The sequence below is a fragment of the Grampus griseus genome, assembly GCF_964374135.1.
Source record: "Grampus griseus genome assembly, chromosome: 19".
Taxonomy (NCBI): Eukaryota; Metazoa; Chordata; class Mammalia; order Artiodactyla; family Delphinidae; genus Grampus; species Grampus griseus.
The window spans coordinates 45,738,084-45,752,093 of NC_139013.1; the positions used below are offsets into that span (position 1 = coordinate 45,738,084).

Sequence of the window (14,010 nt, forward strand, 5' to 3'; positions counted from 1 at the left end):
GAAAAAAAAAATCCAGCAACCCAGAATTCTATATCCAGCAACCTAGAATTCTATATCCAGCAAAACTGTTCAAAAATGAAGAGAAGAGGGGCTTCCCTGGTGGCGCAGTGGTTGAGAGTCCACCTGCCGATGCAGGGGACATGGGTTCGTGCCCCGGTCCAGGAAGATCCCACATGCCACAGAGAGGCTAGACCTGTGAGCCATGGCCGCTAAGCCTGCACGTCCGGAGCCTGTGCTCCGCAACAGGAGGGGCCACAACAGTGAGAGGCCCGCGTATGGCAAAAAAAAGAAAAAAAAAAAAAATGAAGAGAAGATAGACTTTCTCACACAAATAAAAACAGGGAATTCATTGCCCATACATGCACCTTGTAAAAAAAATGTTAAAAAGTTCTTTGGGCAGAAGGGAAAATATATAGGTCAAAACCTTGGATCTACATAAAGCAAGGAAGAGCGTTAGAGAAGGAAAAAAGTGAAAAAAATGATTTATTTTTCTTACTCTTAATTGATCTGATAACTGCCTAATAACAATGTACTGGGTGATCATAGCATATGCATAAAAAATGAACAATAGCAATGTCACAAGGGATGGGTGGAAGGAATTGCGAATGCTCTCTAATAAAATACATATACTATATGAGAAAAAAAAAAAAGAAATGAAAAATAAAACCCAACTGGTAGTCTCTCTAAAGAGCAGGATGGAAAGTGCTAAAGGATAAATTATGAAGCTGGGAAACAGAACTGAAAAATTACCTCAGTGTAGTACAGAGAGATGAAGAAATGAAAAGCATAAAAGAAAAATTGAGAGACATGGAGGACAGATTCAGATGCTCCAAGTGTCTAACAGGAGTTCCAGAAGGAAGGAAAAGGAAGGCAATATTTGGAAGGTTTGAGAGTTTCCTAGAACTGAAGTAAGACATGAATTCTGAGACTGAATGAGCCAACCAGGATAATGAAAACAAAAACCATATCTAACTATATCACAGTGAAATTACAGATCATTAAAGATAAAGAGAAAACTCAGAGGTAGATTAACTACACAGAAATAAGAATCAGATTGACATCAGACTTTGCATCACCAACAGCAGATACTAGAAGACAATGAAGCCACTATCTCAAAGGCTAAAGTATCTGACAATGCCCTGAACTAGAAGAGGTAGATGAGTCAATGGAAGAACATTAAAAACAAAAACAAAAAACCACTTGATTGCATTTCATTCCTGATGATTCTGGGTAGGGCCCTGTTCTGTGAATTAGGGTAAGAAAACCTCCCATGATGGTTCTTACGTGACCTCTAGTTAAGAACTTCTGTGCAATGGGATCATATGAGGGAATAATTAATTTTGGAGGTGCAGAGTGTTGGGAAAGCTATAGAGAGGAGGAGGCATTTGAAGGATAATTAGGAGTTTACTAGGCAGACAAGGTGGAGGAGGACAAGGTAACCTGAAAGAGGGAAGAGAATGAATAGGTGACAAAGAGGAATGAAGGTGAGCAAAAGTAGTCTGTTTGGGAAAAGCAGCCTGGCGTACCTTAAGAAGGGATGATCAGGCTGGATAGGATGTGATGGGGCCTATCTCACCAGCACAGAATTAATTATTAAAAAGGTACCTTCACGTTACCTTTACAATTAAAAAAGAAAAACAAAAAGTTACCTGAGCATTGCCATATTGCACAGTGGAACAGTGGTTCTTGATGTCACTCTTGCAGGCTTCATACAGATCTGGTTCCAGACGGATGTCCTCTGTCTGTATGAGGGGGAACCGGCATGGAAAAGTGAGCTTACTCTAAGCTGGAGAGATCAAATGTTCTACATATTTATTTGTTGATTGGATCTACACAGCTAAGTGGCAGCAGTGTGGTCACTGCAGTAAACGGAGAAGTAGGATTGAGTTTCAGTTCTGCCACTACCTAGCTACAAGGCCTTGGCCTTTGTTTGCAAAATGAAAGTGCTACCATCTACTCTGACCCCTTCACAGGACTGCTGTGCGATGAAATAAGATAGCATGATGTGGAAACCACTTTGAAAGCTAAAACCATTATACAGATGTAGGACTCTACTTTTATTATTATTATCATTTTACTGAAAGAGCCAGGTTCAAATCTGAGGACCCAAAGTTCCTATTATAGAAGTATGTTTAGGCCAGTTCCACTTAAACATAATTACCACAGAATCACTACCTCTGTATATGAAAATCTCGTACTGCAACTTTGGGGATATTAATAATACCTGGTGTCCATTACTAGTTTCTGGTGTACAAAACATATTAAAATATATTTTTAGCCGTCTTATGTGGCTTAGGCTTATCCTCAAAAGTAAAGTGAAAAGTAGTGTCCTCTCAGAGTGCACACTGTGGGTGGCTTCCCAACATCCACCTCCCCTTGATTATCAGTAAGCTCATCAGTGAGTGCATCCCCTGACGGGGGATGGGGCACAGATCTCAAACTGACACAATCAAATTGAGGAGAAGGACCTTTATTTCGGGCTGGGGGCAGTTTTCTCTTGTTTCTATTTTCCTGCTGGAGATGAATATTGCAACAGGTGGCCCAGGTGTTGCAGGCAGCCATTGTGCGGCCATGAGGGAAACCAGCCTTAACAATGAAGCTGGTGTCCAAGGCGGCAGACTGGAGAGGGAGAGACCCTCGATCCTCGAGGACATTACTAATGCAATGACTACATCACATGCTTACAGCCTGTCTTACAGCTGGACTTCCAGTTATGTGTGGTAAAAAATACTTTATCATTGAAAAAAAGGGAAACAAGAAGCTGTCCTATGGTAAAATTTTAGCACGCAGCTCCAAGTCTTAACCATCAGGCTTGTGGCTGAAATCTTTCAGTTTGCCCTCACCCTTCACCTAACTCTCTAAGCCCTGCCCTGTGGTTTCTGGACCAGAGGTTGTGCTCTGCAGCGTTACCATCTCCAGCTCCTCCACCCGCAGCTGCTTGCGGCACTTCAGGGACACCCTGTGTTCCTTGGCTTCCTGGAGAGTGTCGTTGCGCACAGTGGTGCTTAGGCAGATCACCACGTCCACCCTGCCAAGGAAAGAAGAGGCCTGAGACTGGCTGGAGCCACACAAAGGCAGATGGCCGAGAACTGGGCTGGGGCAGGGGCCACACCATCCCCCCAGAACCCAGGAACCCCTTTACCATGTTTTTGAATGCCTTTCCTGTAAGTCTCACTGTGTTTTCAGAGAGCTAAAAGCAGCAATTTGTCTGTATATGTCATAAAAGTTGGGCCACAGCTCAAATGCTGACAACATTCCTGGCTGGTGGGGAGGCCAGAGAGGGAACATGTGTGCAAGGACAGTTTAACACTTGTTTTGATGAAAACATGTGACCAGAGAGGAATGCTACTCTACTCTTAACTCTGGACAGTGTCTTTGATATACTGAGAAAATCATTCCTGAAAAGTACAGAAATCTAAGCAAACACGGGAACTTGGTTTCTATGAGGGGAACTGTGTTCTAGAAATGCACCTCTGCAAAGAGCAGCATGGAAGAATCTGGGCAGCCATGCTATAAAAGCTCATCACTCTCCTCATTAACACCTAATTCTTAAATGAATACAGCTTTTGTTTCTTTACTACATCTCTAACTCAGTGAAAGCCTCTGCTGCTTCCCTGAAGAGATGACACAATGGAATGACGTTCGGAGGAAATCAGTTAACGTCTTATTCACACTGCAACGTGCTCCTCTAAGTACACAATCTGTATGTGCTTCATCAGTTAGATAGCCTGAACCTGGAAAAATTAAAAATGCTCCTTTAGGACACAGGCTCTCCATATCAGAACTACCACCACCAGGTGTGGCTCCAGGCTGCTATAAAGAGGATATGTCTAGACAATCCAAGTGTTTGGTCATACTACCAAAGGAGGGTGTAGGAGGCCTGCAGGGCTAATCCTGTCAGAGAGCAGTAGGCCATCTGACATCCTGGATACTCATTCAGTAGCTAAGAGGGACTTTAGGGAAGCAGAACGAATCAATTAAAAGCTACATACTTCTTCTTTATGTTGGGACAAAGTTTCAACACGTCCTCCTTGCAGGCCATTTTAAACTTGTAAGAGAACCGAAAATCCTTCATCTGCACCTAAAAAAGATGATGAAAAAGAAAATCAGAAGCTCTGTGACGAGGTCTAATCAGCAGCGCTGGGTGTAAGTGTATTCATATACCATTTGCAGCGGCTAGCTTTTCAGGCCTGCACAACTCTGTCTCTTCAGACTTCATGACCTGCTAAGCCCCCCACGGCATCTTTTGCTCCACGCACACCAGCTTCCAGTCACACACAGGCTGTGACTCTTCCCCCAGATCTTCCCATGGTTTGCTCCCTCACTTTTCTTGACGCTTCTATTCAAACACCTCCTTCTCAAGTCCCTTTTTCTCCATCACCCTGCAGGCCTTACACTGCTTTATTTTTCCTCACAGGCTCACCTGAAACTATATATTTGTAAATGTACTTTTGCATCTTTCTTTCACAAGAATGTAAACAAGTCAACAACAGCAGGGTTTGTCTGTTCTCCCCTGTCTCCCAGTGCCCACAGTCCAGAGGCCCTCAGTACCATTTGGGGATGGCAGTCAGGGAGGCTAGGTGCCCCAAGAAGAGGTCAATTTTACATAGATGACTGGATTTCACCCTTCTAGGAAGGAAGTGCTTGCTTTATCAGAAATACTTCCTTTAGACTTGTGGTAGCTACGAAGACTATGGTTTAACCTTCTTATTCAAATGCCAGACCTGGGTAGTATGATTTAAAAGGAAAAAAAAGCTTAGATTCTAGTGTACTGATACACACTTGGGCTGCTGCACTGAACAGATATTTGGAAAAAATGATTTTTCACAGAAGAGGTGCCCTGATGTTCTGAAAGAGGAAGGGATTCAGTAATCATCCAAGCAGTCAAGACGAGAAGGATGTGCCAGGTGTTACTGACCAGCTGGAAGTGGGTGACTCCGATGGCGCACTTCTCATTCATATCCTTCTGGTGTTTGTTCTGTATGAGACACTCCATCAGGTCTCCAGAGTCTATCTGGTTATCTGCTACATCCTGGGGAAGGTAGTGCACATTTACCCTTCATTTGTAACTATTAATGAGCAAAGCCTGCACCCCAGCCCATATAAAAAATGCAAACGAGATTGATTCTAGAGCCTTTACAAATAAGACACATCACAAATTATGTCAAAGTAAGTCTGAGACATTACAAAAGGATCAACACTCAGGGGAATAAAATTTACGCAGCAAGTTGCCCTCCCTGTGTGAAGCTCCAACAAGAACATGTACTATGCAGGTCTCTTAACTCTTCTCCTTATATGATGCTGGCAGCTGGCTTTAGGGATAACATCTAACATTGTCTGCTGATTGTCAGATCCTTAGGGTTACTGGGTGTGTTTTCACTCCCACAATTTAGGTAGTTCAGTAAGTGACTAAAAGTAATAAAGTAACGGAATTCCCTCAACATCAGGTACAAGGAGAGAGGTGGAAGGGGAAGCCACAGTATTGTTAACAAATGCCAGCTGTACGTATCAGAAGCAATTCAGCCCTACAAATGAGGCTTCCCCCCACCTCTTTCCTTACAGACGGCATCTCAGCAAGTGCTGTTAACCAACGATCTGGTTACCTACGAGGGGTAAGCAAATAGTTTCCCAGGATGGTGGCCCCTCTTGATGTTTACATTTTCAACTTTAACTGGTGAAAGTTGGTTATCACTTAGGAGCAATGTGAGCTGAAGACAGAGATGAGTTCAATACACCTGGGGGCCAGAGCCCCAGTGAAACTGGTTCTGTTTCTAACCCTTGTTCCTCTAGACATCACTTACGTGGCAAAAGTTCTGAATTATGGGCTCGCAGGCTCTCATCAGCAAGGCTTCTATTTGAATATCCTGCAGAAGATTAAAATATCAGTAATTCTTTTTTTTTAACATCTTTATTGGAGTATAATTGCTTTACAATGGTGTGTTAGTTTCTGCTTTATAACAAAGTGAATCAGTTATACATATACATATGTTCCCACATCTCTTCCCTCTTGCGTGTCCCTCCCTCCCACCCTCCCTATCCCACCCCTCTAGGTGGTCACAAAGCACTGAGCTGATCTCCCTGTGCTATGCGGCAGCTTACCACTAGCTATCTATTTTACATTTGGTAGTGTATATATATCCATGCCACTCTCTCACTTTGTCACAGCTTACCCTTCCCCCTCCCCATATCCTCAAGTCCATTCTCTAGTAGGTCTGTGTCTTTATTCCCATCTTGCCCCTAGGTTCTTCATGACCCTTTTTTTTCCCCCCTTAGATTCTCTATATATGTGTTAGCATACGGTATTTGTTTTTATTTCTGACTTATTTCACTCTGTATGACAGACTCTAGGTCCATCCACCTCACTACAAGTAACTCAATTTCATTTCTTTTTCTGGCTGAGTAATATTCCATTGTATATATGTGCCACATCTTCTTTATCCATTCATCTGTCGATGGACACTTAGGTTGCTTCCATGTCCTGGCTATTGTAAATAGAGCCACAATGAACATTTTGGTACATGACTCTTTTTGAATTATGGTTTTCTCAGGGTATATGCCCAGTAGTGGGATTGCTGGGTCATATGGTAGTTCTATTTGTAGTTTTTTAAGGAACCTCCATAGTGGCTGTATCAATTTACATTCCCACCAACAGTGCAAAAGGGTTCCCTTTTCTCCACACCCTCTCTAGCTAAAATATCAGTAATTCTGCTTTAGAAAGAGCCAGGGGTGGGGGAGGAGCAGTTTCTTTCTCTGAATCAGTATCATCTGATGGGTAAATAGTCCAATATGTACATTTGGAAACTCTTCCAGTATTTCGGTTAGATAGCCCCAGCACAGACAGAACAGCAGTTCTACGCTACTCCTCTAACGCTCCTTCATTATACTTTGAAAGGCAAGTTTTCTAGAGGCAGATTCCCCTCGTGCTTGAGCAAGAGAGAAGACAGAAGTAAGAACTGTGGGTAGAAAAAAACATTCAAAAATAATATTAGAGTATAAACAACTCTACCCCAATAAAAAATAAAATAAAATAAAAAATAAAAATAATATTAGAGTATGTAAAGTCTTTGGAATTTTTCTCCAAAGCTAAGCAGTTCAAAATGAAAACAGGAGTAACTGACATCTATCATTCTGTCCTCGAACCAGATGACAAACTACTACCTCTCGGGAACACACGCTAACTGCCTTCAAGCAGAGTTAACTGCTGTGCAGCATTAGCTGCTGAAATAACATCTTCCTTTAAAGAGTTACACACCCCAGGGGCTTCCCTGGTGGCGCAGTGGTTGAGAGGCCGCCTGCCGATGCGGGGGACACGGGTTTGTGCCCAGGCCCAGGAAGATCCCACATGCCATGGAACGGCTGGGCCCGTGAGCCATGGCCACTAGGCCCGCGCGTCCGGAGCCTGTGCTCCGCGGCGGGAGAGGCCACGACAGTGAGAGGCCCGCGCACCACAAAAAAAAAAAAACAGTTACACACCCCAGAACATCCTCATCAGCCCACAAGGACAATGAGAATGAGACAGGAGATGACACAAGATAAAAGAAGACAATGCATTTTTGAAAAACAGAAAGAAAATAAAGACCCTAAGAAATGTAATTTTATGTATTGCCAATTTTGACAACTTAAATAGTTCTAAAAGGTTTACATAAAAAAAAAAAATAGCCATTCACTGTTTCCCTGATTTCTGGCCCTACAAGACAATTTTCACATTTTAACTGCCACCCCCCCAATACTCTCTATATTTCAAATAGTATGCCTATGTTTATGAGGTTTCTTTTTAATCTCATTTTTTGTACTTTAGTGAGTTTTAGGATGGAACAGGGATAAACATGGAATAATATTCAATCTTCCATGTTTTACTGCAAATCTCAGGCTTTTATTTTATTTCAGTGGACACACAAACATTACCAAATGGGGACTTCCCTGGTGGCACAGTGGTTAAGAATCCGCCTGCCAATGGGGGGGAACACGGGTTCGATCCATGGTCGGGGAAGATCCCACATGCCGCGGAGCAACTAATCCCGTGAGCCACAACTACTGAGCCCGCACGCCTAGAGCCCGTGCTCCACAACAAGAGAAGCCACCACAATGTGAAGCCTGCGCGACACAACCAAGAGTAGCCCCTGCTTGCCTCAACTAGAGAAAGCCCACATGCAGCAAAGAAGACCCAAAGCAGCCAAAAATAAATAAATAAGTTAAAAAAACGAAACAAAAAGACATTACCAAATGACCTAATTGAAAAAGCTAAGGATGACAGAATAGGAATGCTTGGACTATTCTTGAATGTGATTAAGGGATGTGAAGTATAGCTGTTATCTTTTCTTAAAGGGGGAAAAAAGATTGGTCTTGTCACTGTGATAATTCTAATTTATGAAGAAAACCGAAGGGCTAAATGCAGTGTTTAGCTACAGAAATGAGGAAGGGGTTCAAGAAGCATCATGATATTCATCTTTAAAAAGCAAACAGAGAATCTGACAAGGTTTCTTTTGTTCTACAGGGAATCTGAATTCTCAAGAGTCTTGAAACAAAAGAACTAAGAAGAAAAGAAAAGCTGCCGACAGGGCACTCTCCTTCCATGAGTTGCAAACTGCTTACCTCGGATTCTAACTCGGTGAGGTTGCCGACTATATCTCTGCACTCTACAGCCAAGTCATCAAGATGATCCTGGAGGCATTCAAGCTCCTGCAAATGAAAAGGCACTCTCTTAGCACCTGTCAGTTATATAAATAGTCAAGGGTAGATGAGACACCAGTGTCCACTTCCTTTTCAGTGGTCTTGCTTTTCTTTTCTTTTAAACAACTTCACTGAACAGAATGCTAGAGCTTTATTTGAGTCCCCAAACTGGGATTTTCGAAAAGATGATTATTTGATGTATCAGGGTGGTTAAGAGGGTCAAGGGGGTACAACCGCCATGCAAATCCTCCAGAAGGCCAAACTGATAAGTCCAACAAGAATCAATGTTCAGGTGTCCTCAGAGTCTAAAAATCTCATCAGGCCTTTACTCCATTCCGTCAACACCTTGCTAATCTGCATTTTGATAATTATCGTTGGACAAAATATTCACAGTGAAAGACACGGCACGTTCTACGACTCTTCGTGGGCAAGTAAGTTGGGACCCAGTTTCAGGGTCTGAAACGCAGTAGAGAGCTGATAGCTCCTGCAAATCAAATCTGGGATTCTAACCCTAACCCACATAAAAGGATCCTCTGAGGGTAACTGTAAAACAAGTGAGCACACTAGGGTTTGAGTATCTAAAAGCTATCTTACCTGGGCTTTGGAAACTGAGCTGGAGTTACCTTGTAACATCAGTCTATTGCTATTCCTTTTAGGGACTTAGAGGTTTTAAGTTTTACATTAGCTTACTTTCCCAAAGAACACGAACAGCTATTTCTCAGCAAAGGGCTCTGTTAAAGGATCAAGTTTAACTTACTGACTATTCTGCAAGAATCTCTGTTTCAGAATTAGAATGGGAAGCGAGGAGAAGGATTGTGGGAATTATACAAGAGCCAGAAAGGGAGTGGGGGGTGGGGACCCTAAAGGAAAATGCATACAACTTTTGGGAGGAGATAAATAGCTAAGGGAAAAATTCCACTCATGGACTCCTTTCCTAAGTTAGCTTCACAGGGATGGGCTGTAATGTAGTGCAGCTTTCTCACTGTTACTTTACAGGGCGTATGAAAGGAAACTGTTTCATGGGATTCCATATGACTATATCCCTTGTTTCATTAGACAGAGGCAACAGCAAGCTAAACTATATGGCATTTCCTAACAATAAACTCGACAGAACTGTAGCAGGCCCAGGAAACAGACTGCTGAAAATGATATTCCCAGGCCCAACAGATCTGAGCAGGCATCATGTTGCTTTTAAAAAATGTCCAATTCCTGCACATGTGACTTTCATTAGTTTAATCCCAGAGGGTGTTTTGGAGTGGTACAAATGGAACCGTTCATGCCTCCTTCTAGTATTAATGGGCCTTTAAATAAGTAGCTATTCCTCACTGCATGGTTCCTCTGCCTTGATCTAAAAGACAAGATACCTTCCCACCTAATTTGCTAGAATGCAACAACTTATCTTTTTTTTTTTTTTTTAACTAGGCACAAAATCCTAAGAAACCATTTATAGCATGCACAGTAATTCTTGGGGTTGCTCCTTTTCTACACTTCCCTGTACGGAGAGGTTATAATAAAATGGAACAAATGCCTGGCTAGGATTAGACCTGAGCTCAAGGTAAGTTAAGTCAATACCCTTCATTTCTCTGAGCCTCAAGTGTATCAATTACTAAATGGAAAAAATAATTCCATTTCTACATCTCTTCTAGGACTGTCGTAGGGCAAGCGTACTATTCATGCATATCAGTATTCACATATCGATGTATATATTTATACTCTGCCTTCCCTCAAAAGGACCTAATGTAGCTTACAAAAATGAGAAAAGAAAAAAAAAGAAGGGCAAGATAAAATCAATTAAAAATGAGTAAAAAAGAGAAAGGAAAAAGAAAATATGTTAAGGAAAGTGGAATGAAGCCAGTAGTAAGTTAGTACACAAAATGCCTACCACAAAATCTAATACACCTGCGAGAGGCACGCCATATCTTTGGCTCGAGGCTTTTTAAGAGGCAGCACAAAGAGGGAAAACAATCAATTACAAACCATAATAACCATAACATTCAAACAAACTAACTGCTTAGGAAAAGTACAGTTGTAGAGACCAAAGAGAACATTTTCCTCAGGATTTCTTATAGGAAGAACAGTGACTAATATAACAAATCACACACCTGTGAAGCTGATGGAGATGGATTTTACGGTGTTTGTAGTCGACATAAAATGTTAATCATGAACATTATTATTATTACTGCACCATAAATAGGTAGCTTTGTCACCTACCTGTCCAGTCTCTGTTTTTTCACTGCACCATTTCCCCAGATCAATCAGGCACTTATCCTGAAGGGCAGGATCCAGCTTAACGTCCATGGCACGCTGGTGTAGGATCCTCTGGACTTCAGCTCGGCATTCCCGTGAGAGCTACATGAGAAATAATAAGCAAAATACTTCAAAGGTACCAAAACCAAAAGACACCAGATAGAACAAATCCATTGTCAGGAAAATAACAAATAAGTTGACAGTTATTTGAACCAAACTTTAAGCCTCGAATCTCTTCCAGAATAAAAATTAAATGTTCTATAAGGTTTCTAAACACCTTTATCTCTAGGAATGTGATTATAAATACATTAGGCATTTTCTAATATATATACTGTATGAAACAATATTCTTTTCTTAGAGTATCCTGATAAAAGTGAATTAGGACTGAATCACTATGCTGTACACCTGAAACTAATATAATATTGTAAGTCAACTATACTTCAATTAAAAAATGAACTGGATTTGTTCAGATGAGGTAGAGAGGTTTTTGTTCAGGAAAATTAATTTGCCACTACTCTATGAATGTAGAGTGGAATACTGGGTCTGATTCAAGAGAGAATAAACACTTGGGTGAGGAGAACTGAGTTCAAATTTACTTAAACTCGGAACAAGGTGAGAGTTACTTCAGGTCAGAACCCGACTCTTCTAGATAAGTTAATGAGAATTAAGCAGAGGGTCAAACATATTAAAACTAATATTTTGGGGAGAGTTGTGAGAAAGCTGTCATTGACAGGTACAGTCAGCCTCTCCTCCTAAAAGAGCCAACACATCTGGAGGGAGGTACGGTGGGTATAGAGAGTTAACTGCTTAATCGGCACAGGAGTTTCCTTTCAGAGACATGGAAATATTTTGGAAGTAGACAGAGGTGGTGGTTGCACAACTTTGTGAATGTACTAAATGCCACTGAATTTTTCCTTCTAAAATGATTAACTTTATGTTATGTGACTTTAACCTCGATTTTTAAAAGAAGCCTATTTTTTAAAAGGACAGCATACCAGATTCCAACTCTTTCTTTATTTACAAAGACAAGGAACCTCCTACTATAGTGACTACCAAGACGCTAGGATTTAGGAGCTCCTGTGATTAATGACAGGCTCATTATACGAAGAAAAAAGTAACAACAAATTTCCATATTTTCTTACGTAGCAATATAAAAACTGGGTTAATACTGCAGTAACTAAAGTATGACATTTCTTTCTGAGTCTCCTCATTCCGAATCCTAAACAGTCAGACTTTTGCATTAAGCTCAGAAGGGGTATTTGCAAACATGCCTGTGAAATAATACCATCTATATTTTCTGTAACAAATGCAGGGCTGAAATGCAATAGAGTTATCTCAGAAGGCTTAAAAAGGCCACCCTGGAGAGCAAGTAGCATGTCAGTACGGGACCAGAAGGCAACAAATGTCACCTGAGAGCCAAGCAGACACGAACATCCCAACAAGAGGCAGTACTCAGGGCAGACAAACACCAAGGGAGTGGGGGGTGGAGGGTGTAGCTTCAACGCGTGTGCTGTCTGAGGGGCCTCACCAATACACGCACTATGGGCTCTGCTGCCAAGGGCAGAAGCCTAAAAACCATTTACACCTTGGCTAAGAGCTTCTAATGGATCTTTAACGCTAAATACAGTTAGGGTAGCGGCATTTGTCTACTTGTGATTTAGATTTTGGTAATTTTAAGAAAAACTGGAAATGTCCCCTCATTTTGTTAAAAACATAAAATCAGATGGAAGGAAGCTGGTAGAACAATTCTATGTACACTCACTGAAGAAGCTTCTAGTAGTGCAGCAACCCCTCCTCGCCAGATATACTAACAAAGTTTTCCTAGGATGATAGGAATCACAACAATTCACAGCAAATGAATTAAATGACGACAGGAAGAAATGAAGTCAATATTGAGTGCATACCCTCCTGCCCTGTTCCTCAGTACGGTAGGCATGTCGGTATAAGCATGAGAACACAGCTCCAGGAGGCATAAGTTCACTGGTTTCATTCCAACCGTGGGTGTGGCAAAGACGAGATGCATCTCCCTGGCATTTGCGGTATAAGACAGGGTCCAGCCTATAAGGTTAAGAGTTAAGAGATAACCACTCTTACTATACCTTTCCTCCCAAGACATGCTAAGGGTTTCTGCAAGGTGCTTGTTTGTGTACCCGTTGACAATCACTTCTAGGGGAATGGAGACGGCAGGTGAGCACAAGTACATTCCTGAATTTTGTTCTTCATGAACACACAGTGGTTAATCTGTAGAAGTTTGTTAATCCTTAATATAGAAGATTTAAGTTCTGCCTCAAAGATGGTATCTTCACGGGCTTCCCTGGTGGCGCAGTGGTTGAGAGTCCGCCTGCCGATGCAGGGGACATGGGTTCGTGCCCCGGTCCGGGAAGATCCCACATGCCGCGGAGCGGCTGGGCCCGTGAGCCATGGCCGCTGAGCCTGCGCGTCCGGAGCCTGTGCTCCGCAACGGGAGAGGCCACAACAGTGAGAGGCCCGCGTACCGCAAAAAAAAAAAAAAAAAAAGATGGTATCTTCCCAATGTAAGGCACACAACATTACAATAATAGACTCAGCATTAACATGCCCTAGCTGAAATGAGACAAGGGTTGTAGCAATCACCAGGCAATTCACAACTTTTACTCAGTACTTTTTCTGTGAGTAAAAGTCAATCTTACCTGATATACTAGGTTCATTAAGATCAGGAAAGGACAACATAAACCGTCTCCTCCTCAAGTTCTTTTCTAGTAAAACTGTTCCAGTTCTTTTTCCCATGCAAGGTAAGGCAGTTATATTTTTAGTTTACCTGAACATGCTTATCAATTAAAAAAACTTGACATTTAACTTTGACTCTGGAGACAGTGGATTAGGTGACGAGCCTGCTGCCTCTCCAAATCAGACCAATGGATACTTCACTCTGTCTATATTATACTATCAACCTTGGGGGAGGGCTACTTAATGGGAGGAAAAAGGCTAATATTTAAGTAGCTTTAAAGATTGGAAAGCATCCTTTGATCATGGATGAAGGAATTACAGGAGAGGAAAAAACATACTTTTTTAAGGTAATAAACTCAGTAAACAGTCTGTTATTTCGGTTTAGAT

At 41.8% G+C, this 14,010-nt stretch overlaps 1 protein-coding gene across 2 annotated transcripts in view; it reads right to left on the reverse strand.

Moving 5' to 3' along the window:
• GLG1 (golgi glycoprotein 1) overlaps positions 1-14,010 on the reverse strand; it is a gene marked incomplete at its 5' end in the record, with an annotated part of 148,516 nt that overhangs the window by 17,711 nt on the left and 116,795 nt on the right. For both annotated transcript variants that reach the window (XM_082676241.1, XM_082676240.1), the window contains 8 exons: positions 1,650-1,742; positions 2,911-3,028; positions 3,993-4,081; positions 4,919-5,032; positions 5,802-5,864; positions 8,593-8,679; positions 10,882-11,019; positions 12,822-12,975. In XM_082676241.1, the coding sequence (XP_082532367.1) occupies positions 1,650-1,742; positions 2,911-3,028; positions 3,993-4,081; positions 4,919-5,032; positions 5,802-5,864; positions 8,593-8,679; positions 10,882-11,019; positions 12,822-12,975 (856 nt within the window). The remainder of the gene's footprint in view (positions 1-1,649; positions 1,743-2,910; positions 3,029-3,992; positions 4,082-4,918; positions 5,033-5,801; positions 5,865-8,592; positions 8,680-10,881; positions 11,020-12,821; positions 12,976-14,010) is intronic.